The sequence below is a fragment of the Canis lupus genome, chromosome 2, assembly GCF_011100685.1.
Source record: "Canis lupus familiaris isolate Mischka breed German Shepherd chromosome 2, alternate assembly UU_Cfam_GSD_1.0, whole genome shotgun sequence".
NCBI classification, from domain to species: domain Eukaryota; kingdom Metazoa; phylum Chordata; class Mammalia; order Carnivora; family Canidae; genus Canis; species Canis lupus.
Window position 1 is genome coordinate 72,375,789 of NC_049223.1, and position 26,029 is coordinate 72,401,817.

The following is a 26,029-nucleotide window of genomic DNA, read 5'->3' on the forward strand; positions in this document are numbered from 1 at the left end:
CTGCCTCTTGGTTCAGCTCAGGTCTTGATCTCAGGGTTGAGTTCAGGCCCTGTGTTGGCTCCATGCTGATGTAATGCCTACTTAAAAAATAATGGGGCAAAGGATTTAACTAGACATTTCTCCATATAAAATATACAAATGGCCAATAAGCACAAAAATCATTAATCAGGGAAATGCAAACCAAAACAATAATAAAATACCACATTACAACCACTAGGATGGTTATTATAAAAAAGACAAGCAATACACTTTGGTGAGGATATGGAGAAATCAGAACTCTCATTTCTCCTGGGAATGTAAAATGGTGCTGTCACCTGGAAAAACAGTTTGGCAGTTCCTCAAAAAATTAAACATAAAAACAAACAAAAACCATATGATTCAGCAATTTCACTCTTAGGTATAAACCTGAAGGAATGAAAATGTACAATCGACACAAAAGCTTGTCACAAATGTTCATAGCAGTATTCATAATGGCTGAAAAGTGGAAACAACCAAAATGTCTACCAACTATGAATGGATAAACAAAATGCAGTATATCCAAAATGGAACATTATTTGGCTGTAAAAAAGAATGAAGTACTGACTTATGCTACAACATGGATGAATCGTAAAAACATCATGCTAAGTAAAATAAGCCAGAGACAGAAAAGCCATGTATTGTATGAGTCCATTTTTATGAGAGGTCCAGAATAGGAAAATCCAGAGATAGCCAGTAGACTAGGGGCTGGCAGGGAGAGGGAATAACTAATATGGGTAAAGGGTTTCTTTGGGGGTGATAAATATGTCTAGAATTAGATACTGGTGATAGTTATGCAACTTTGTGAATACACTAAAAAACACACTGAATCGTACACTTCAATAAAATAAAAAAGGAACTAAAAACAAGCCAACAAATTGGTGGCAGACTGGATTTGGCCCTGATATGCTGACCCCTGATCTAAAGGACATTCCTTGAAATTTCTCACAAAGTCAGGTCTCACTTCCATCTTTTTCTTTGTGGGTGACTATTTAATAAACTTGGTATATAATTTACTTCTCTATAAGGATATCATAAAAAGAATTCTGACAAGTCTTTGTTAGAATAAGGAAGAATAAAACTTCCCTGGTCTACTACTATGTTCAAAAAGAAAACCAATCTAGTTTGATACGACTTGTTTCTAGTGAATTTATGCTCAAATTATATAAGAAACAAAAAAACCCAAAAAAGTAAATCAAGCCATATTGTGAAGTGAGATATGTAATGTTTGCAACTTATTTAAGAAAAATATTAAGAAAACTAATAAGGCAGGTGGCTCAGTCGGTTATGCAGCTGCCTTTGGCTCAGGGTCCTGGGATCAAGCCTCAAGTTGTACTTCCTGCTCAGTGGAGAGTATGCTTCTCCCTCTGCCCCTCCCCCTGCTTGTATGCTCTCTGTCTCTCAAATTAATTAAATAAAATCTTAAAAAAAAAAAACTAATAAGGCAAGAGAATAAATCCGCTAAGCCAAGAACTATTTGTTAAACCAACTGATTAATTAATTAATTAATTAATTAATTAATTAAAGTAAGCTCTACACCCAATGTGGGGCTTGACCTCATGACCCAGAGATCAAGAATTGCCTGTCCTACAGATTTAGCCAGCCGGATACTGCTCAACCCTTTCTAAAAAAGTAGACACATGGTTGAGGTAGGAAGGATTATGAACTGTGTGGCCAGACAAGCCTGATACAATGTTATTAATCATGTTTCTACCACTTATGTGACCTTGGAAATGCTAGATTTTACTTTTCTTATTTGTAAAGGAAGATCCTTTCCTCTCCCTCTCTCTACAGGTGTGGAACATTGTGCCAAGAAATCCCACAAGTGAAAGAAATAGAATGGATCAAAGTATGGTCAAAACTTTAAAGTGGAACTTGGGAGATCCTGATGATGCACCAAAAATGAAAGTGTCCTGCAAAAAAATTTCAGGACCCTGTAGATTTCAGGATCCCTGCCCTGCAGGCTATAAACTGGAATCCCAGGATATTTGGCTCCTGTCCAGTTATGACATTAAAACTCACCAAGACAAGATGAGCTAGCACATGTAACTAAAGTGGGACGTGGAATGCTCAGCAAAGATGTCCAAGGAAAATACATACTAGAACATCTTAGAATTAATACTAATTAATACTAAACTTAAATCCTCTAATCTCAACTTCTTTTCTGGCTCTTACTCAGTTGCTGCCAACATACCAGTTCTTTTTATTTTCTCTTTTTAAAGATTTTATTTATTTTAGAGAGAGGCAGACAGCACAAGATCAGGGGCAGAGAGTGAGAGAATCTCATGCAGACTACACACTGAATGCAGAGCCCAACGTGGGATTCAATCCCAGGACCCTGAGATCATGACCTGTGCTGAAGCCAAGAGTTGGATGCTTAACTGACTACACCACCCCTTGTATTTTCTTAATGAACATTTTAAACTTTTAAAAAGTTTTATTTCTTTCTTTTTATTTATTTATTTTTTGTCTTTTTATTTTATTTTTATTTTTAATATTTTTAAATTTAAAATAAATTTAGTTGACACATAGTGTATTATTAGTTTCAGAGGAAGAATTTAGTGATTCATCAGTTGCATATAACACCTAGTGCTCATTACATCCTGTGCCCTTGTTACCCTAACCCCCACTCCCCTTCCCTCCAGCAACCCTCAGTTTGTTTCCCTATAGCTAAGAGTCTCATAGTTCGCTTCCTTCTCTGTTTTTATTTTTCCTTCCCTTCCCCTATGTTTTGTTTAATTTCCACATGAGTGAAATCATATGGTATTTGTTTTTCCCTGACTTACTGCACTTAGAGTATATAACACCCTCTAGTTCCATCCACATCACTGCAACTGGCAAGATTCATTCTTTTTGATGACTAAGTAATATTTCATTGTGTGTATACATATGTGTGTGTGTATCTCACATCTTCTTTTATTCATTAAACTGTTAATGGAAAAAAAAAAAATAAACTGTTAATGGACATCTGAGCTCTTTCCACATTTTGGCCATTGTGGACGTTGCTGCTATAAACATTAGGATGTATGTACTCCCTGTGAATCACTGTTTTTATATCCTTTGGATAAATACCTAGAAGTGCAATTGCTGGGTTGTAGGGTAGTTCTATTTTTAACTTTTTTGAGGAACCTCCATACTGTTTGAGTGGCTGCACCAGTTTCTTTTTAAGTAATCTCTATACCCAATGTGGGGCTTAAACTCACAACCCCTATATCAAAGTCATATACTCTTCTAACTGAACCAGCCAGGCACCCCATAACTTTCTATTTTGAAACAATTTCAAACATATAAAAAAGGTACAAGAATAATACAAAAGCACCCATATATACCTTTCCCCTAATTCATTAATTGTTAACACTGCCACATTTGCTTACTCCCTCTCCCTTTCTCTCCTTTCTCTACACACATATCCATTTTTTTCCTGAACCATTTGAGAATAAGTTGTAGATTTCAGGACCCCTTACACAGGCAACTACTTCAGCATATATTTCTAAGAATAAGATCATTCATTTTTTTTCTTTGTTTTCAGAGAGAGAGTGTGTGTGTATGAGAGCTGGGAAAGGGGCAGAGGGAGAGTGAAAGAGAGAATCCCAAGCAGGCTCCACACATAGCACGGAGTCCAACATAATGCTCTATCTCACAATCCTGAGGTCATGACCTGAGCCAAAATCAAGAGCCGGAGGCTTCACCAACTGAGCCACCCAGGCATTCCACGATCATTCTTTTACTTAACCAGAGCACAATTATCAAAATTGAGAAATATGACACTGATATCATTGCATCACTATCATTTAATATGTAGTCCATATTATTATTTATTTTTATTTTTATTTATTTATGATAGTCACACAGAGAGAGAGAGAGAGGCAGAGACATAGGCAGAGGGAGAAGCAGGCTCCATGCACCGGGAGCCCGACGTGGGATTCGATCCCGGGTCTCCAGGATCTCGCCCTGGGCCAAAGGCAGGCGCTAAACCGCTGTGCCACCCAAGGATCCCCTGTAGTCCATATTAAAATTTCACCAACTGTCCAATAATGCTCTTTTGATTTTTCCTGATCTAGGATCCAATCTAGGATCCCAAACTGGGATGACAATGAGGTCAGCTTCTCTTTAGTCTCCCTTAACCTGGAACAACAGTTCCTCAGCCCATCTTGTTTTCTATGGCATTGACATTTCTGAAGAATATAGAGCTATCCTGGAGAAATGTTTCTTAATTTGGATTTGTCTGATTATTTTCTCATGATTAGATTTAAGTAATGAATTTTGACAGAAATACTCCCTAAGCAATTTTGTGTCTTTGTCAGTGTACATAATTTGGTGGTGTATGTGTACTATTTGTCTTGCATAAGGTGGTATCTCTCAAGTTTCTCCCCTATAATTTTACTATTTTCCTTTTGTTATCTGTGAGGAAATACTTTTTTTTGTGAGGAAATACTTTTATGTTGTGCAAATAAAGGTCCTAATGTCTATAACACTTCCACTCAAAGGTTTCACTATTTGATTATTCTTGTCTGAATCAATTACTAGGATAATGTGGTATGATGTTTATAAAATGGTGATTTTTCAAACTCTATCATTTCTTCATTCAGGAGTTGGCAATCAACTGGAATAAAGGGCTTTTCTCTGTCTTTCTTCCCCTCCCATTCTTCTCTCCCTCCCTCTCTCTTACCAGTGTAACTCAGATATTTTTTATTTTTTATTTAATTCATTACTGTCACTATTCATCCTGATGTTCAAATAGTTGGGGATCCCTGGGTGGCTCAGCAGTTTAGCGCCTGCCTTTGGCCCAGGGTGTGATCCTGGAGTCCTGGGATCGAGTCCCGCATCAGGCTCCCTGCATAGAGCCTGCTTCTTCCTTTGCCTGTGTCTCTGCCTCTCTATGTGTTTCTCATGAATGAATAAATAAATAAATAATTAATTAATTAATTTAAAAAAAGATTGTCAAAGATTTGGCCAGTAGCATGCCTTTTGAGCTAGCCCCTGTGTCCTTTTTTTTTTTTTTAGCCCCTGTGTCCTAATGATATCTCTCTTCTTTCATTTTTCATCTATTTCTTTGTTTTTTATCTTCTGCTAGAATATGTTGTACACTCCTTGTCTGAGACCTAGAATCTGTTATTTTTCTAAGACCTCTGTTTCTTTTTAGTGGGGAATACTATTTATACAGCTTATAGTTATTGAGGTATTATTACTTCTGGACTCTATCAAAACATAGAGCTGGAAGTAATATGCAAGTATATATTAATATATACATATTTGTTAAACTATGAGTGCATATTTTTAAAAAGATTTTATTAATCTATTTGAGAGAGAGAGAGAGAAAGACAGCAAGAGACGGTGGGCACATATGAGCAAGGGGAAGGACAGAGGAAGAAGGAGAAGCAGACTCCCTTCCCCCCTGAGCAGGGAGCCCGAAGAGGGGCTTGATCCCAGGACTCTGCAGACTGAGCCACCCAGGTGCTCCAAACTATGAGTTCATATTGATACTAACTCCAATCCATTACCTCAGAGTTATTCTTTTCCTTTCCTTATTCCATATCTAAATTTCCTTTCTCCCATAGTGAGAACAACATTGATATATTATATATGAAGAAATGTGTGGGAAATATCAGAAAGGGAGACAGAACATAAAGACTCCTAACTCTGGGAAACGAACTAGGTGTGGTGGAAGGGGAGGAGGGCGGGAGGTGGGGGTGAATGGGTGATGGGCACTGAGGGGGGCACTTGACGGGATGAGCACTGGGTGTTATTCTGTATGTTGGTAAATTGAACACCAATAAAAAATGAATTTATTTAAAAAAAATAAAAAATAAAAGTAAAAACTCTACCAAAATGTCCAGAAAAAAGTTACCTCCCTTTTCTCAACCTCTCTACCCTTTATCTTCCATCCACTAGGGGTGACCAATTTCACTAGTTTCTGCTTATCTATTCTATGCTTGTGTTGGCAAAAATATGTAGGTACCTCTATAAATTCTTATTCCCCTTCTTTTGTTACACTAAAATTGGCAAAAATTATATTAAAATAGTCCTTAAACATATGGAAAAGATATCCAATTTGACTCATAAGAGAAATATAACTTAAAAATATACTGAGATACCATTTTTCATCTGTTAGAATGGTAAAAAAAAAATTCCAAAGCCTAACATCCCAGTCTGTTGCTGAGTTGTGGAGAAGCAGACACTCTCATACATTACTACAGGGAAGGCAAAATGGTGCAACTCTCATGGAGGAAAATTTGGTAATGTCTAACAAAACCATATATGTGTTTACCCTCTGGCTAGCACTATTACTTCTAGGTTTTTACCCTAAAGATACATCTCCAGCCAAACTAAAATACATATACACAAGGTTATTCATGATGGTATTGTTGTAATTATAAACTATTAGAAACAACTCTCAGTCCACACATGGGAAATTCACTGAATAAATCTTGGCTCTGGGACACCTGGGAGGCTCAGCAGTTGAGCGCCTGCCTTTGGCCCAGGGCATGATCCTGGAGTCCCAGGATGGAGTCCCACATCAGGTATCAGGCTCCCTGCATGGAGCCTGCTTTTCCCTCTGCCTGTGTCTCTGTCTCTCTCTCTCTCTCTCTGTCTCTCTCTCTCTGTGTCTCTCACGAATAAATAAATAAAATATTTAAAAAATAATAAATCTTGGCTCATCTACATAATATAGTACTATCCAGTTATGAGAAAGAACTCTACGAACTGATACAAGTGATTTCCAAGATACACTGGTAAATGAAAAGTGTGTGTGTGTGTGTATACATATATATAATCTCAAGTCATGCCTCACTGATTCTTCATCTTCAAAAAGTCCTCAAAGTCAGTCAACCTTCAACCCCTCTATTCTCTCTTTACATACTGCCTTATGTCCTTACTTCCCTTCCTATTTCCCTAAGAATCCATGATTCATTACTAAAATCATTCTCTTCCAACATTTATCAGACAGAGCCCCAACCCTGGATGATATTCTAGCTCTCCTGTATCTTCTTCTTCTCCTTTTTTTTTTTTTTAAGATTTTATTTATTTATTCATGAGAGAGAGAGGCAGAGACACAGGCAGAGGGAGAAGCAGGCTCCACACAGGGAGCCCGATGGAGGACTTGATCTCGGGACCCCAGGATCATGCCCTGAACTGATGGCAGACGCTCAACCACTGGGCCACCCAGGCGTCCCTCTCCTGTATCTTCAACTTCCCTTTCTATACTGATTCTTTCCCTGTGTAATTAAATAAGCCCAAGTTCCTCTAATCTGGAAAAGTACTTCCTTTTTTAACAAAAAAATTTTATTTATTTATTTATTTATTTGAGAGAGAGAGAGAGAGAGACACAGAGACACAGGCAGAGGGAGAAGCAGGCTCCATGCAGGAGGCCTGACATGGGACTGGAATGGATCCCGGGTCTCCAGGATCACGCCCTGGGCTGAAGGCGGCACTAAACCGCTGAGCCACCCAGGCTGCCCAGAAAAGTACTTCCTTTATGCCAAATTTACATCTAGTTATGGCCTTCCATTTCTCTTCCCCTTCATAGCTAGACTGAAAGAGTAGCTATACTCAATATTTTCACTGTCTTACTTCCCAGTAATTCCTCAACCCATTTCTATCATCTACACCATACATACAAAAATGGCTCTTGCCAAGGTTACTATTCAGCTTCCTTGCCCTTAATCAATGGACACTTCTTAATCCTTATCTTACTTGGCCCCTGGTAGTATTTGATAGTGCTGACCACTTCCTCAATGAAACTTTCTTCTGGGTTCTGTAGCATCACCATCTCTGTTTTCTTTCCTACTCCTCTAGTTACTCTTTCTTGGTACCCTTTGCATATTCTTCCTTGTTCACTGGCCCTTACGTTGGTCTTCTTTAGGTCTCTACCTTAGGCTTTCTTCCCACTACACATTCCCCAAAGGGAATCAAAACTCTTTCACTGATCCAATCACTATGCTGCTTACTGCTCCCAAATCAACATTTCCAGTATATACCTCTATCTTAAGCTCAGACCCAAGTATTCCAACTACTTATCCAGAAAGCACCAAATAACACACAGCATACAGCTCCAGAACATCCATACTGAGCTTGTTATCTTTCCCCTCAAACCTATTCCTTTTCCAGTGATCTCTAACTTAGTGAATGATACTACATGTCAGGCAAGCCAGAAACTTGATCTTCACTCTTGACTCCCCCTTTCCTAACTTTTCATATCAAGTCACCAAGAATTCTGTTTATTCTATCTCTTAAATGACTTTTTTAAAGATTTATTTATTTATTCATGAGAGAGACTGAGAGAGAGAGGCAGAGACACAGGCAGAGGGAGAAGCAGGCTCCATGCAGGGAGCCCAACGTGGGACTCGATCCCGGGTCTCCAGGATCAGACCCTGGGATCAGTTTAGAAGGCGGCGCTAAACTGCTGAGCCACCTGGGCTGCCCCAAGTTAATACATTTTAAATGAAAAGTATATATATTTTCTAAGACAAAAGAATTTAATGAAAAGAGAGGCATTGCTTTACATAACGTCTAGCTTAATGGAAGGTAACTGGGTTCTCATATCTATTTTTGTATTGTCTGCTGCAATATGTTATTTTGGTTGATTGGAGTATATAATGAAAATACAGCATCACAAAGATAAGTAGTTGCAATAGGGAGGAGTATTTTAATACCTTTTTCAGATAATTCTAGATATCCTTCTTTGATACTGCACCAAAACTCCACAAGTAATGGTTTCTTAAGTTAGAGTGTAGAATCTGAAACCATATAAATGAACTATTGGTACCCTGCTATGTTAAAATGCCTTGGTCTAGTACATATTATGCATAGGTCTTTTTTTTATGCATAGGTCTTTTAAACATGTATGAGTCTGTTACACCATACATTTGTCATTTTGAAAACAGTGACTCACTGAATTTAAAGATCTTCAATGTTAACATTCATTATACATTATTACCACAGATCCTGTCAAAAAACCCTTTTAAGTATCGAGAAGTTATCAAGCTCATTGCAGCAGATACAAGTTTTCTTATATTTTATTTTTTGTTTTTTGTTTTTTTCCCTAGATGTTCAAGTTTTATCCTTAGCAACAAATACTGTCAGTTGTTTTTCTTGAATTAACTGCTCAGTTCACTTATTTTTAAGAAAAAGTACACCAAATACTCATATTTGAATAACCAGTTTTTGTCTGGTTCTTTCAGATAGTAGTACTTCATGAAAAAAGTGGTTGGTTGGGCTTGCAACTCAAACAATTGCACCAGTGCTCTTTCCTCAAGACAACCATCATAGTGCAGTGTGCAGCAGTAGTACTTTATGGGTACTTCCCAGCCCCAATACAGACTACTAAAGAGATGTGTACGTAAGGGTTGAGATTTTTTTTCATAAGGTGTTTTTAAAAATTTTTTATTTATTTATTCATGAGAATAACAGAGAGACAGAGAGATAGATAGAGAGGCAGAGACATAGGGAGAGGGAGAAGCAGGCTCCACGCAGGGAGCCCGATGTGGGACTTGATCCCGGGACTTCAGGATTATGCCATGGGCCAAAGGCAGGGGCCAAACCACTGAGCCACCCAGGGATCTCCAAGGATTGAGATTTAATAAAACTAGTAATTTTTACTGCTTCACATCAAGGACATTTTAAGTAAAACCTGTTTTGTTTTGTTACTGCAAATGCATGGCTTTAATTAGTCAATGACAATTTGGTGCTGTTTGCTTTAATTCATGCTAAGATAAATAAATGTATTAAAAATGATGTTTTCAGGGTGCCAGGTAGCTCAGTTGGTTAAGCATCTGCCTTCAGCTCATATCATGATCTCAGGGTCCTGGGTTTGAGCTGTGCATCAGGCTCTCTGCTCAGTGGGAAGTCTGCTTCTCCCTCTCCCTCTGTGCTCTCTCAATTAAGTAAATAAATAAAATCTTTTTAAAAAATTATGTTTTCAAATAATTTTTTAGAAATATGGGAAAGCAATCATGATAGAAAAGTATAAAAGAGTTTACCAAATTGTTTAAATGGTACAAGTCCCATTTTGTGGGCAAAAAAAATTTATATAAGCATGGGAAAAAATGAAAGACTTAATCATAATTGTTATCACTGAACTAGCTCTCTATGATCCAGGCACTGTGTTAGTGCTTCACACAAATCTCATTTAATCAACAGAACAATTCTCAGTTACTGCTCTATTTCACAGATCTATTTCACAGATCAGGAAGCTAGGGATAACCTGTACAAGGCCATACAGCTCAAGGAAACAGGTTTTTAAAAATTAATTAATTTATTTATTAAAGGTTTTATTTATTCATGAGAAAGACACACACACACACGAGAGAGAGAGAGAGAGAGAGAGAGAGAGGGAGGGAGAGAGGCAGAGACACAGGCAGAGGGAGAAGCAGGCTCCATGCAGGGAGCATGACGTGGGACTTGATCCCAGGTCTCCAGGATCAGGCCCTAGGCTGAAGGCGGCCCTAAACCGCTGAGCCACCCAGCTGCCTGGAAACAAGTTTTATTTATTTATTTATTTATTTATTTATTTATTTATTTATTTATTTATTTATTTATTTATTTATTTATTTATTTATTTTTATTTACTTATGATAGTCACAGAGAGAGAGAGAGAGGCAGAGACACAGGCAGAGGGAGAAGCAGGCTCCATGCACCGGGAGCCCGACGTGGGATTCGATCCTGGGTCTCCAGGATCGCGCCCTGGGCCAAAGGCAGGCGCTAAACCGCTGCGCCACCCAGGGATCCCTGGAAACAAGTTTTAAAACTAAATTTATCCAGCTGTAATACCCATTTCTTAACTAGTATTCTGCTTTATAATGCCCAAAGGCAGCCTACCAAATGTTAATTATATTTATCTCTAAATGATAGAATTTAAAGTAATTTTATTTTCTTCTCTATATTTTTCTATTCCATATTTTCTACTTTGATAATATTTATTACTTCTATAATCAGAAAAATTATAAGTGAAAGTTGTGAAGAATACTTGGTAACATGGAGAAAAGGATTATTATATGTTAAGATCCAAAATTCAATGTAGAGTAGGATTACAATCACGTGAAAATATGCAGGAGATTAAAGGAAGTACACAAAATGCTAATAGTAATTCTATTAGGGACTAAGAAGTAATTTTTATTAATTTTTATCTTTTCAAGATTATTATTAATGTAGTTATTTTTTTTAAAGATTTTATTTATTTATTCATGAGATACACAGAGAGAGAGAGAGAGAGAGAGAGAGAGGAAGAGACACAGGCAGAGGGAGAAGCAGGCTCCATGCAGGGAGCCTGATGTGGGACTCGATTCCAGGTCTCCAGGATCATGTCCTAGGCCAAAGGTGGTGCTAAACCGCTGAGCCACCTGGGCTGCCCTATTAATGTAGTTATATTTTAAAACGGATTAAAAGTATATAATTAAAAGAAAATAGTAACAATCATCTGTAAGTCGCACTACCTCGAGATAACACTTGTGAACATTCAAAAAATTTCTGTCTAGTCTTCTTCTAAGATCAACATGATCATTTATAAACACTAACTTGAAGGAAGCAAAGAGAATTCTAACTCAACCTGCAGATAACACTAAGTTGGACAGGACAGCTAAAAGTTGGATTAAAAACATGATTTATGGGGCCTCTGGGTGGCTCAGTCAGTTAAATGTCTGCCTTCAGCTCAAGTCATGATCCCGGGATCCCAGGATCAAGCCCGTTGTCAGGCTCCCTGCTCAGTGAGGAGCCTGCTTCTCCCTCTCCCCGCTGCTGGTGTTCTCTCTTGCTCTCTGTGTGGCTATCTCTGTGCTATCTATGTCTGTCTCTCTCAAATAAATTAAAATCTTAAAAAACAAACAAACAAACAAACAAACAAACATGATCTGGAGGAAGGAAAGGGACTAGAACTAACATTATGGAGTGTCTCTGTGTTAGACATAATGAAAAAAACTGAACTTCTGGACAGAAGACCTGGCTCTCCATGGACTGGACAACATTGGAAAAGGTGTTGGACCTTTCTAAACTTTGTTTTTAAAGACCCATTCCCTATATACCTCCTCACAACATTACTTTGAAGCTAGAATGAGAAAGCGTGTGTGTGTGTGTGTATGTAAAAACACTATGTAAACTCTAACTTCCTCTGCAAAGGTAAGATTATTGTCCATGCCAATAGTAAAAACACTGGTATGCCTTTCAACAATCTTTTTTTTCCAAGCACAAAGCAAATAATATGATCAAAAAACAATTTCTGTGTGACCATGCCAATCACTAACTTTGATTCACCTGCCTATATTTACCTGCCTAATAAAACTGCTGGAAAGGAGAGGTAACCATCAGATATGACCTGCAGAGAAAATCTTGTTTATGCCTTGATTAATGCAGAAGATTACAGACAGAGAATGGAGAGCCGGCTATCTGCACCTAGGATGCAAACTGGATTTCTTACCTGTAGCTCTGCTTCCAGGCCCAGCCGTCTGATAAAGGGGTCAGTGACATGGTAGCGCCGCTCAAAGCTCAGGGCACCTCGCTCCTGGGGAACAAAAACAAACTCACAGTTTCATTAATTCAATCCAACATGACTTATGATGTGCCTGTTATGTATCCAGCACGGTGCTGGGCACCACAGGAGTTATGAAATGTAACAAGAAGTTGGCCTGTAGGAGCCTGCACTATACTTGAGCAGGGATTATAGAGAATAATAAAAGACTGTAAAATTAAGCACTAAATTGTGCTTGTTGGGTTACAAAAAAAAGGGAAGAAGAAGAAGAAGAAGAAGGAGAAGGAGGAGGAGGAGGAGGAGGAAGAGAAGGAGAAGGAGAAGGAGAAGGAGAAGGAGAAGAAGAAGGAGGAGGAGGAGGAGGAGGAGGAGGAGGAGGAGGAGAAAGAAGAATAAAATTGAAAACAACAAACAGGGACACCTGGGTGGCTCAGTGGTTGAGCGCCTGTGTTTGGCTCAAGTCATGATCCAGGTGTCCTGGGATCAAGTCCTGCATCAGGCTTCCTGCAGAAAGCCTGCTTCTGCCTCTGTCTCTGCCTCTCTCTCTGTATCTCTCATGAATAAATAAATAAAATCTTAAAAAAAAAAAGAAAACAACAAATAGAGTTTCCATTTTTAGGTTAGAGAGGGTGGGCATCATTTTTAGGACACATATTGTGGGGGATATTCAAAGAAAATAAATAACTTGCATGGTTCCTCCAACTCTATGATTCTATGCCTCTAGGAAATGATCCTAGCCCTTGAGGGTCATCCATGCTAATGAAATTACAAAAAAAACCCACAAATGGACAAAGCTCCCAAAGAATTCAGGGATGCAGGGAAAAACACATGAAACATAGATTGTTGTGTACCAAGTACATGGCTCATGTAGAGGCATACACTCAATCCTTTTTGATGATGATCACAGCTTATGCTGCATGCCACTTAATTTTTAAAAGATTTTTTAAAAAGATTTTTATTTATTTATTCATAAGAGACACAGTGAGAGAGAGAGAGAGAGAGAGAGAGAGAGAGAGAGAGGCAGAGATATAGGCTGAGGGAGAAGCAGGCTCCCTGCAAGGAGTCCGATGTGGGACTTGATCCCGGGATCATGCCCTGGGCCAAAGGCAGACACTCAACCACTGAGCCACCCAGGCGTCCCTAAAAGATTTTTAATTAAAAAAAAATTTTAGCACTTAAAACCTTTTCAAAGAACTTCCTCATGTTCTTTCAGATTTCACTCTCTATGATCAGCCTAAAGACAGACATTATTATCATTTAACAACAGAAAACACAGGGAGGTAATTGACTCAAGTCTTATAGGTAATTAGGTCAGTGGTGAGATTAAGCTCCTGACCCCAGCTTGGATCTCTTACTACAGCAGCATATCATGTCTTGCTGGAAACTCTTCCATTAAATCCCTGCGCTCCTTTACTGTGGGTTTCTCTGACAAAGCCTGGGCAACCTTGCTAAATAAACTTGACTGCCTGTCATCCATTCATCTCACAGAATGTACAAACTGCACAAGTCAGGTGCAGGAGACCCTTAAAGAAATGGAAGAGTCTATGTGAACTGGGACTAAGACTCTTCCAGGCTCTGTTACATGCACAACTTAGCAGGTGGAGCAACACGAAGATGCCATATTTTCTCCTGCTGCACCCCCACACACACCTATATATGCACACATGGCTGTGTATACACATGCACAACACACTAATGGCTCCCTTCTCTCACCAGCCTCCATTAATTTCAGCAGGTACACAGCATGGGGACAGAGGAGTCTCCATGATTTCCCTGTTCTTGGGGAAAAGATGGGAGTCAAGAGACCTTCATTCTAGTCCTGGGTCTGCCACTAACTAGTTGTGTGACTTCAAGCAAGTCACCAACTCCAAACCTCAGTTTCTTCAGCTGTAAAATGAATCTGTTAGGAAGAAAGGACCTCATGCTCTGGTTCAAAGGTCTAAGCTGCTTACCTTGATCTGCCTACGGATGAGGTCTCTAGTTATGTTGACTTTTGCCATCTTCTCTTAATGGATTCAACAGCAGGAAGCTATAGAAGGATCTTCAGGACCCTTGAGCATTCCAGCCAAGCCCAGGTCCACAAGACACACATTTAATTACCTGGGGAAAAAAATCATTAAACCCTGAGGAATGGAATAAGGTGGCTTCAGAGTTCTGGTTCCATCCCTAAAACAGCCCACCAGCCTACCTAGTGAACTGGCTACTGCCTGTGATTTAGGACACAGTGGGCTGGCCCTGCTGCCTAGCATTGAAGAACCTCTGGAAGGTGAAAGGGTGGTGTGTGTGTGTGTGTGTGTGTGTGTGTGTGTGTGTGTGGTGGGGGAGACAATGACTCAGAGCCACAGGAAGTATGGAACAAACACTGACGGAGTCATGTATGCTTCACCAGAAAATGGAGGGCTGGGTAGCAGTAAGAAGGATGGTGGGAGCATATCCTGAAAATAAGAACAAGGCATGCAGCAAGAAAGATTCAAATTTCACTTGTTCACTATGCATCTGTGGCAACCAGTCTTCTCATTATATTTTGAATCCCTGACCCTCATCTTGGTTCTTTCTAAAACCAAATCAGTATCAATAGAGAGTACTCAACCCTCTAACAGATTCAGAGAATCAAAGAGTGGACAGAAAATGTAAAGGTAGTTATGGCTAAGATCCAATCTAATAAAGAAATCCCTCTTCAACATCCTGGTAGGTAGGCTTTCAGTCTCACTCACCTCTTGAACCAACTTATTTCTTTGTAATAAACTATGATGGTTAGAAAGATCTACTAATCTCATTTATGATAACTTACCATTAGAAAATGCAAAAATACAAGAAATACAAAAGTTCTATACCCAAGCATATTCATTACAGATTTTGTTTTATTTTATTTTTATTTTTAAGTAGGCTCCATGCCCAACACAGGGCTCAAACTCAGGACCCTGAGATCAAGAGTCCCATGTTCTACCAACCAAGTACCCCTATCATAGACTTTATTAAAAAAAAATTTAAAGTGCCCAAATTTCCAATTATAGAGGAATGGCTCAGCAATGTATAGCCATATGATATTAAGCAGCATTAGAAATGCTGCTTATGAAGGAAAAATGCTTATATCACACCAAATGTTTATATGATAACATGATTTTAAATACTATTATTAAAGCTATGTTGAAAAAAGGAAATATAAAATAATAATAGCCATCTTTGAAGAGTAGTGCGATTTTTTTCCTTCTGTTTTTGATATTTTCAACTTTTTCCTACAAAAGCACATTAATATTGCAATCGAGGGAAAATGCTAGAGGAAAAAAAAAACACTAGGCTTTAAAGGAAAGTTCTGCCTCCTGTTATTTCCAACTTTTGGTCTTGGTTGTACCAATGAAGCCACATAGAAGGTCTGGTCTTTCTTCCCCATTATAGCCCTCTGTGCTGTGATGATGGCTTTCAGGACCCACCAAGCTTCTCTGCCAACCCTCCCAAGCCAGCAGGATTCTCAAGACTGCTTCTGGATCTCCTGGCCCTGGTTTTCCATCAGCTGCCCTCCTACAGATTCCTAGCACACCCTCCTGAAATCACTCTCCACCTGACCTGTAAGCAGACTCCTTTTCCTTTGGCATTTAATCACAAAAGAAACTATATAAACACTGTATCATTGCAAATTTTCTTCTTTAGCATTAGGCACACAGTAGGGCAATAAAAATCTTACTGATTAGATGTTCCCACTCAGACCAAGTTCTTTGGGACTTATGTCTCCATGATCTATTTTGGGATCATAAACTCTTAAAAGGGCAAGAGCCTTCCCTCACAATGTGGGAGCCACTCAGTATTGCATCTTAGTGAGGATTACCAGGGAGATATGGAAGTCACTGGCATTGTTTAGAATCATAAAACCTGTGAACATGAAGAACACCTAGGGATGCCAACTGAAAACTATGGTTTCATGATAACTTTTCCAGGGGTACCTGGCCAACAAATTAAAAATGTGAATTTGGATAGATTAGCATAAACTAATGCTGGCCTGCAATTATGTTTATGGCTATGGTTTGTGATACAATGGTCAACCTCCCCATCTTCCAAACAACAACAACAACAACAACAACAACAGTAATTTCCCCCACAATAACCAAGAATATACGGTGAGATCTATCAGAATGGAAAGAACACCAAAATCAGTGAGTATATCTGGTATTAAGTAAGCTATGCAGCCTTGGTCAAGTCTGTCTCTCCACATAGGCTCTTATTCCTGTGTCTCACAGGCACAGGAAGAACTAGGACAAACACCGAAAGGGCCACACGTGCTTCAGCCTCAACGCTTTTTTTCTTGGAAGATTACTAAAAAGGCCAAATGATATAATGTAGGTACAAGTTTTTTCTTTAATTTTATTCTTAGAATAATATACTATTATCTGCTAAGAAATAGCAAGTTGCCAAATATACCCTTACTATGTACCAGGAATTGTGCTAAGGGCTTAATATACACAGACACATCAACCTCAGACCTTAAGTAGGATCTGGTATCAAAGAATCAGAGGACCATGGAGAGTCCATGCTGGCAGCAAAGTGTGGCTATAGTGGCCGTTAAAGTCCAGTCAGCTGGTCATAGTGGTGTAAGCCCTATAAGCGGCAGCAGTGACCTACCTCATGGATTGGTTCTGTGAATGATTTTGGCTGAGAGTCCTGGCTACTACCCAACTTCCCTTGTTCTAGCCCATTCTTCAAGCCTGGCTTTGTGGCCTTCCCTGATATTTTGTTAGTTTCCCTAATAACCTTTCAGTATCAGCCAAAGTTGGTTTCTGTTGCTTACAGCTACAAATCCTGCCTGAAAGAGAAGAACCCTCTCAAAAGATGACACTCAGGTGAAACATGAATGGGAAGAAGTCACAAAGAACTTGGGGAGGGTGCTTTTGAGGAGAAAGAACAACCACTGTTAAAAGAGTACAGGAGAAGACTGGTTCAAAAAGCTTGTATGGTGGATGCTGTTACTATCATGATCTTACAGAACAGGAAACAGAGTCATGGACACGAAACAATTTTCACAATGTCACACAGGTAATAAGTGAAGCTAGAGCAGAGACTCAAACCCAGAGCTATATGTACACTATCACTTTGTATGTATGAATAAATCATGTAATTTCCTAGAGTAATGTTCACTATGATAATATACCATAGGAGTCAACTAAATTGTTACTACTCATTCATTAATTTTCTTAAAACATTAACTGGGTTTGTACCAAGTATCAGGCACTGCGCTAGACATGGGGGAATACTGACTGGGATGAAAGACACAGCACCCAAGAAAGCAGAAAATCAAAGGCAAGGGACTTTAGCTAAGATTGGTGTGTGTTTACAAAAATGAAAAGGTGGGACGCCTGGGTGGCTCAGTGGTTGAGCGTCTGCCTTTGGCTCAGGGTGTGATCTGGGTCCGGGAATCAAGTCCTACATCGGGCTCCCTGTGAGGAGCCTGATTCTCCCTCTGTCTATCTCTGCTTCTCTCTGTGTCTCTCAGGCATAAATAAATAAAATCTTAAAAAAAAAAAACTGAAAGGACGAACAGAAGAGAAAAAACAGAAAACGTAGACACACACACACACAAAAGCCATTACAATTCAGATAAATGGTAAAATGAAAACTGGGATTTAAAACAATATCAGACAGGTAGGCAGAGGTTTAAAAATCAAAAGGTCTAATTTAATAAAACTACTGCTCCATTAGTATTTTGGTAAACACTTCTGATCCCCTCCTAAGAAGAAATGATAGCATATCAGCAGACAGCTCATTCTAGAGCACAGCCCATCTTCATTCCCCTTTCAGGAAACATGGATTCAGTACCTTCTACAAACTTTTTTAGGCAGGCAATCATTAACTGGAAACACTTCTAAGCAGAGATTATTTAAAAGGTTCACAGTAGGAGGGAAATACCCCCATATCTATAAGGGGCATAATTAGTTTCATACTTTGATTCAAAAGTCCCCCAAATACAAATAATAAAATCAATAAAGGAATAGTCATTTGAATATGAAGAAAATTAATCACAGTCAAAATTTAAAAGCATTATTTTAAGGAGTGTCCTAGAATAGTAAATTCCATAAAACAAAGAGAACTCACAGATATAGAATGACATGATGGAGATTTTAGAATTGAAGAAAGGAAGTTATATATTTATGATTAAACACCAGAAAAGACTACATCAAGGGGATTTCTATCTCTGGTGCAGTATGCAAATAATGTGTTCAGTTCTGCCGAGATGCAAAAATACTGAAATAAGTGACTTCAAGAATCCATAAGATAACATTTTCAATGCCTAGTATTCCAGCACCACACGAGACTTTGAAAATACAGCAAAGAACAAGCTAAACACAGACCATTCTCTTCAAGAGCACACAATATAGTTGTCATGAATTGAGTATCAATGGCACCAAGGCTATTGTGACCAGAACACCTTAAAGGGACTGAAAAAGGCCAATTTAACCAAATGACCAAAATGAACAGCTAGGACAGTAAATTCAGAAGGAACAACAAGAATAATAAATTAATCTTATTTATGCTCATTTACTCATACATCTTAGAAGAAAGCACAAAAATGACAGTGGGGAAAAACAAACTAAACATGGCAGGAGAGCAAGAAAGGGCACTTGGAAATCACAAGCAAAAAACTAGGACTGGGGATCCCTGGGTGGCGCAGCGGTTTGGCGCCTGCCTTTGGCCCAGGGCGCGATCCTGGAGATCCGGGATCGAATTCCACGTCAGGCTCCCGGTACATGGAGCCTGCTTCTCCCTCTGCCTGTGTCTCTGCCTCTCTCTCTCTCTCTGTGACTATCATAAATAAATAAAAATGTAAAAAAAAAAAAAAAAAAAAAAAACTAGGACTGTAACAAACCACAACCAACTTTTAATGTGTATTCTTCATTCTAAGGATAGCACAGTGAACTTATGTTCATCTTAAAGCTCTAATGACATTGAGGACTAATTAGCAGAACAAGAAAACTCAATAAAAAAAATTTCTCTAGGTAAAGTACAAAGGTTTAGGAACGGCATCTGCTGTCATTGAGGATACTGCAAGCCAACTATAGTTGACAATAACAGAAGGAAGAAGGAAGCCAGCTTCTGGGAGTTGGGAATATGAAAAATATAAAAAATGCCTAAGGCACAGAGGAAAACATATGACATAATGTTAGAGTAAATATGAGCTCCCATGCATATGATATACCTCCCGAAAGGTATATTCTACTCCTAGAGTCTAAAATGCCTAGCATGTCGCCACTTAACCCTATCCCTTCCACAAATTTTTAACTCAGGCTATTGGGAAACTTTCTACCATGGGCAGATCTCTGCTATTACAAAGGAAGTTAATAAGAAATTTCAGTTAACAGCTCAATTTGGAGGAATTAATCTACTTCCTAATGCAAAAGGTACTAGTAATATAATAGCCTGAGGTTAACAGGCCTTAGAACAAAGTACACCTGGCAAAGATAACTCATTTGGAACCAAAGATTGAATGGTAATATCCAAATAAACATGAGGAGCCACCCATATCAGGTGTGCCATAGTCCTTGTTTGGACTCTGGTAGCAGAAAGGGAAGCAAACTTAAAATATTTAGGTACTTGGGCCTCAAATCCAGCCCTCTCTTACTGATTAGTACCTACTTAGGCAAGTTACTCAACCCTTCTGAGTTTCAATTTCCTTATGTGTAAAATGGGGATGCTCATCTACTTAAATTGGTTGTTGGAGGAATAAATGATAAAATATATATGAAGGTACAGGTACAAATAGTACCTGGATTACAGTAGGTGCTCAACAGATGTTATTAGCCAAATCTGAATTCTAGTAAGACTTGATAGCTTCTGATCTATGCTCAGAAGTGGTGTGGTTACATTTCTCCCTTACTTTCTTTTCTACCAGAGAGACAAAGCTGATATTGAGGACTCCATTGTAGGCTGATGGGGCACAGGGAGTGTGATGTCTTTCTCACCTCTGCTAGTTTAGAATTGCAAGATCAGGAGGAAAAAGGTGACTTTGTTAAAAACAAAGTAACTCCATACAACAGTGTGTACAAGAAGGGTTATAGTAGGATTATTCATAATAGCTAAAAGGCAGACACCCAAATGCCCATCAAATGATGAATGGATAAACAAAATGTCGTATATCTATACAATGCAATGTTATCTGGCCATAAGAAGCAATGAAGAACTGATACATGTTACAACATGGATGAAACTTAAAGACCTTATGCTAAGTGAACGAAGGCCACATGTTGTATATAGCTTTCTCCTGCTATCCAAAAGTAAATCGTTCCTATGAAACCTATCCTAAGGTGCAGTGACATAACGTGAAAAGGCAGTTACCATTAGTTTATATGGAAAATTTTTTGAGCATTCCCAAACCAAAAAATAACCTCTCTTAGGCTTTTTCTGGTATCACCTTGCTAATGGATGAACAAAATAAATGAAGATAAAGCACAGAGGCTCAAAGACACAGTTCAAAGCAATGGTGTCTTGATGCCGAATGTAGTTCCCAGGGGAGAAGCTGGAAAGTGCCACCCTCGCTGCTCAGGGTGTGCACTGCCTCTATAATGGGCTCACAGCAAAACAAATGCTGAACACTATATCCAATTTTCATCCTTTTCATAAAAGCAAAAATCCTCTTTAGATTTCCTTTGGTTAGCAAAAACAGGTGCTAATGTAGGTCTTTCACAAAGTGAAGTGGCATAATGTGAACTTTCAAGAATTGAGGATGCCTGTAATTCCATTTACATGCAATGCCTAGAATAGGCAAATCCATAGAAATAGAAAGTAGATTTGTGGTTTCTTGGGGCTAGAGGGATGGAGGATAGAGTAGTGATAGCTAAAGGATAGGTGTTTTTTTTAATTGAAGTGAAATTAATATAATATAAAATTAACCATTTTAAAGTGTACAACTCAGTGATATTTAGTACACTCACAATTTTATGCAACCATCACCTCTAGGTAGTTCCAAAACATTTCCATTGCACCAAATGAAAATCTCATAATTATTAAGAAGTCAGTCCTTCTTCCTTCCTCACTGCCCCCACCCGCCATCTGGCAACCACCAATTAACTTTCTACATCTATGAATTTACCTATTCTAGAATTTTTATATAAATAAACTCCTACAATATGTGGCCTTTTGAGACTGGCTTCTTTCACTTAGCATAATATTTTAAGGTCCATCCATCTTGTAACATGTATCATCAGTACTTCATTCCTTTTTATGGTGGAATACTGTTCCATTGCACTGCTATATCACATACTGTTTATCCACTTGGGGCATTGCAAATAGTTGCTGTTATGAACATTCATATACAAGTATCTGTTTGACTACCTGTTTTCAATTCTTTAGTGTATGTACCTTGGAGCGCAATTGCTGAGTCATATGGTAATACTATATTTAACTTTTTGAGGAATGGACAAACTGTTTTCCATAGCAGCTGCACCATTTTGCAATTTCACCAGCAATGTACAAGATTCCAATTTCTCCACATTCTTATCAATGCTTGCTTTAAAAAAATTATTTATAGCTACCCTAGTGGGTATGAAGTGATATTTCATTGTGACTTGATGTTTCTTTGTGAGGTAATGAATATAATAAATATGTCCTAAAATTAACTGGTGATTGTTGCGCACATCTGTGAGAACACTAAAAACCACCTAATTGTACACTTTAAACAGGTGAATTGTATGGTATATAAATTATATCCCATTGAAGTTATTATATTTTTAAAAAGGAACTACTGATACAGGTAACAATATGGATGAATCTCATGGATTCTGAGCAAAAGAAGCCAGATATAAAAAAAGTACATACTGGGGGCGCCTGGGTGGCTCAGCTGGTTGAATATCTGATTCTTGATTTCAGCTCAGGTCGTGATCTCAGGGTCATGGGATCAAGCCCCATGTAGGGCTCTGTACTCAGCGCAAGAGTCTGTTTATCCCTTTCCCTCTGCTCCTCCCTCACTCGCACTCTCTAATAAATAAATAAAATCTTTTTAAAAAGCACACACTGGGATCCCTGGGTGGCGCAGCGGTTTAGCGCCTGCCTTTGGCCCAGGGCGCGATCCTGGCGACCCGGGATCGAATCCCATGTCGGGCTCCCAGTGCATGGAGCCTGCTTCTCCCTCTGCCTGTGTCTCTGCCTCTCTCTCTCTCTCACTGTGTGCCTATCATAAATTAAAAAAAAAAAAAAAGGCACATACTGTACAATCCCCTTTACAGTTGACTCTTGAACAACACAATATGAAAATGTGAAATATGTGGGTCCACTTATATGTGGATTCTTTTCAATAAATACTGTATAGTACTATAAATGTATTTTTCTTCCTTATGATTTTCTTAACAAATTTTCTCTCTAGTTTACTTTATTATAAGAATATAGTACATAATACATGTAACATACAAAATATGTTGTCAACTGTTATTGGTAAGGCTTCTAGTGAACAGCAGGCTATTAGTAGCTAAATTTTGGGGGAGTCAAAAGTTATATGTGAATTTTTGACCGCATGGAGGGGTGTCAGGGTTGATGCCCCTAACTCCCACATCGTTCAAGAGTCAACTGCATATGAAGTTCTAGAATTGACAAAAATTCAGTGGAAAAAAACAAAAAGGTGCTGCTTGGGTGGAGATTGACAAGGTAAGGACACCTGAAACTTTCTAGAGTGACGGGCTCTCTCTATATATTGATAGGAACATGGTTACATGGGTATTTGGGGTATGGGTTACATGAGTATAACCATTTGTCAAAATAGCACAATCAAGATTAGTGAATTTTAATGTTTGGAAATCTTACTTAAAAATAGAATGGAGGTGGAAAGCAGAGGAGATATAGATAAAACAAGAATGACAGAATACTGACAGTTATTGAAATAGGAGGACAGATATATGGGGGTTCAATATTGTTTACTTCATAAAATTTGAAATTCTAATAAAGTCCTTTTTTAAAGAAAGTATTTATTTATTTTAGAGAAAGAGAGAGTACATGAGCAAGAGGGGCAGAGGGGGAGAATCTAAAGCAGACTCCTCACTGAGTAGGGAGCCCAATGTGGGGCTCAATCTCACAACCCTGAGATCATGACTTGAGCCAAAACCAAGAGTCAGATGCTTAACCGACTGTGCCACTTAGGTGCCCCTCTCATAAGTCCTTTTAAAATTCTTTTTTCCTATTACAGAATCATTCAAAACATGGAAGACTGATTAATAAAATAGAAAACCATTCATATATAGTTTTAAAAAATCAGGTTTAGGACATATCTATGGCCATCTTAGCCTTGGAGAAAAAGAAAAGACACACCAAAAGTGTACATCTCTCCAGTGTTACAACAAAAAGAATATGCATCAAAAATGTGCCAGTGGTCTTCTCTCTGGTAAGACAACAGGTGATATATATATATATTTGTGTGTGTGTTCCTCTGTACTTACCAAGTATTCTATCGTGAACATTTATTGTTTTTATAATAATATAGAAATAGCTATTAGGAAAAAGCTTCGAACTGAAAGAAACTGGAGTCTGAACCGGGGTCTACTATACACTAGGTTGTGTGATTTTGGGTAAAACTATTTACCTTTTAAGCTCCTGGGTTGTTTGTTTGTTTTTACATGTAGATATATGTAATAATATCTACTTCATAGGGTTATTGGGAACATTAATGAGATAATGCATTATAAAACACTTAGCATAATACCTGGCAAGTGCTCAAGAAATACTGGATATTTTTCACCTGTTACATGAAGATATATTATATAATAGCACCTACCTCAGTTGTGAGGATTATATGGGATAACTGGCACATTGTAAATACTGTAAATACTTATTAAGTATGAATGATAGTATTACTTGCAATAAGAAAAAAACTGTTTAAGAGAAGCCTCCTCTTGGGGTGCCTGGATGGCTCAGTCAGTTAAGCATCTCACTTGATTTCAGCTCAGGTCATGATCTCAGGGTTGTGAGACTGAGCCTCATGTTGGGCTACACATGGCTTGGAGCCTGCTTAAGATTCTCTCTACCTCTCCCTCTCTCCGCCCCTCTCTCTCTCTCTTAAAGGCGGTGGGGGGAAGAAGACAGGCCTCTTCTCAAAAAGTTAAACATAGAGTCACCATATGACCCAGAAATTCCACTCCTAGGTATAACCCAAGAAAAACGAAAACATATGTCTACACAAAAACTCACAAATGAATGTTCATAGCCCCAAAGTAGAAACAACCCAAATGTCCACCAGTGGATAAATGTCCACAAATGGCTAAGTAAAAGGTGATATATCCACATAATGGAATATTAATCAGCTATAAAAAGGAATGAAGCACTGATTCATGCTACAATGGAATGAAATTTGAAAACACTGTTATTTGAAAGAAGTCACAAAAGGCCACTAATATTATATGAATCCATTTATATGAAACGTCAAGAATAGCAAAAGCTGCAGAGACTGAGAGTAGATTAGTGGTTGCTTGGAACTGAGGAAGAAGATGGGAGTGATTGGGGTGGTGATATAGCTAAAGGGTATGGGTTTCTTCGGGGCATGATGAAAATGTTCTGGAATTTTTTGTTGTTGTTGTTGTTCTGGAATTAGATAGTGGTGATGGTTATACAACTTTGTGGATATATTAACAAGTGCAGAATTGAACACATTAAAAGGGTAGATTTTATGGCATGTGAATTATATCTCAATTACAAAGTCCCCAAAACCATTTCTTCTTTTCTCTGCCTCAAAATCAGAACTTATGAAAATTTAGTTCTCACCCTTTCCTTCTATCTCCTGCCTTGAACTATAATTATTTTTGTAGCTTCTTGAAGAGACTAAAAGCATCCTGAGGGTCAGCTCTTCATCTGATTCATCTACTGACCTTCCTAGGTCTCCAAGGAGTGATGTGGGCTTAGCAGGTGCCAATAAGTACTTGCTGAATGAATGACTGCATGACTATCTTGCAATACATACAGTGCTTTATACCCATCAGAGTGCTTTTGTTCCTTCTTTTAACTTGAACTTCACAACAATCCTGTAAGGAAGTTAGAAAGCTATCATCACCCCTTTTAACAAAGGAGAACTGAGGCAGAGTGCTGTGTGGTACTGAGGAATAAGCACTGGACCAGGATCTAGGGTCTTGTGCTCCAGGCTAGGCTCTGCCTCTAACTGGCTGAAGGACCCCATGTGAGGCATTTCATTGTCTCAGCCTATTTCCCTATCTGCAAAATGAGAGGCACTCTGTGATGAGCTATAAAACCTCTTCCCATGATTCTAAAGATACACTGCTAGTAGCAGTAGAGTGGAGATGGAACCTCAGTTATCTGTATTCTTTTTCCTCTGGACATGCTGCCTCCCACTGCAGAAAAATGCCCCAGCCTGAGTGACCACTGCCCCCCTTTAAACATTCTGAATTATGCGAGAGACATATGCAAGTCCTTTCACTCTATTTGCAGTGGTTTACCTACTGGAGCAACCCTATAGATGACAAAAAAAAAAAAAAATGCACTTCCAAAGTATAAAGGTCATCGGAAGTAGCATAATAAAATGAAGAGCTGGGCGCTGAGTTCGACAGATTTTGCCACCTATTTTCTGTGTGACTGCATTTC

General features: G+C 38.6%; 1 protein-coding gene across 4 annotated transcripts in view; it reads right to left on the bottom strand.

Moving 5' to 3' along the window:
- Positions 1-26,029, bottom strand: part of WDTC1 (WD and tetratricopeptide repeats 1) — a 63,315-nt gene that overhangs the window by 31,321 nt on the left and 5,965 nt on the right. For all 4 annotated transcript variants that reach the window (XM_038531419.1, XM_038531421.1, XM_038531418.1 and 1 more), the window contains exons 2-3: positions 14,428-14,575; positions 12,425-12,508 (exon numbers count right to left, since the gene is read on the bottom strand). In XM_038531419.1, the coding sequence (XP_038387347.1) occupies positions 12,425-12,508; positions 14,428-14,475 (132 nt within the window). In that variant the 5' untranslated portion in view covers positions 14,476-14,575. The remainder of the gene's footprint in view (positions 1-12,424; positions 12,509-14,427; positions 14,576-26,029) is intronic.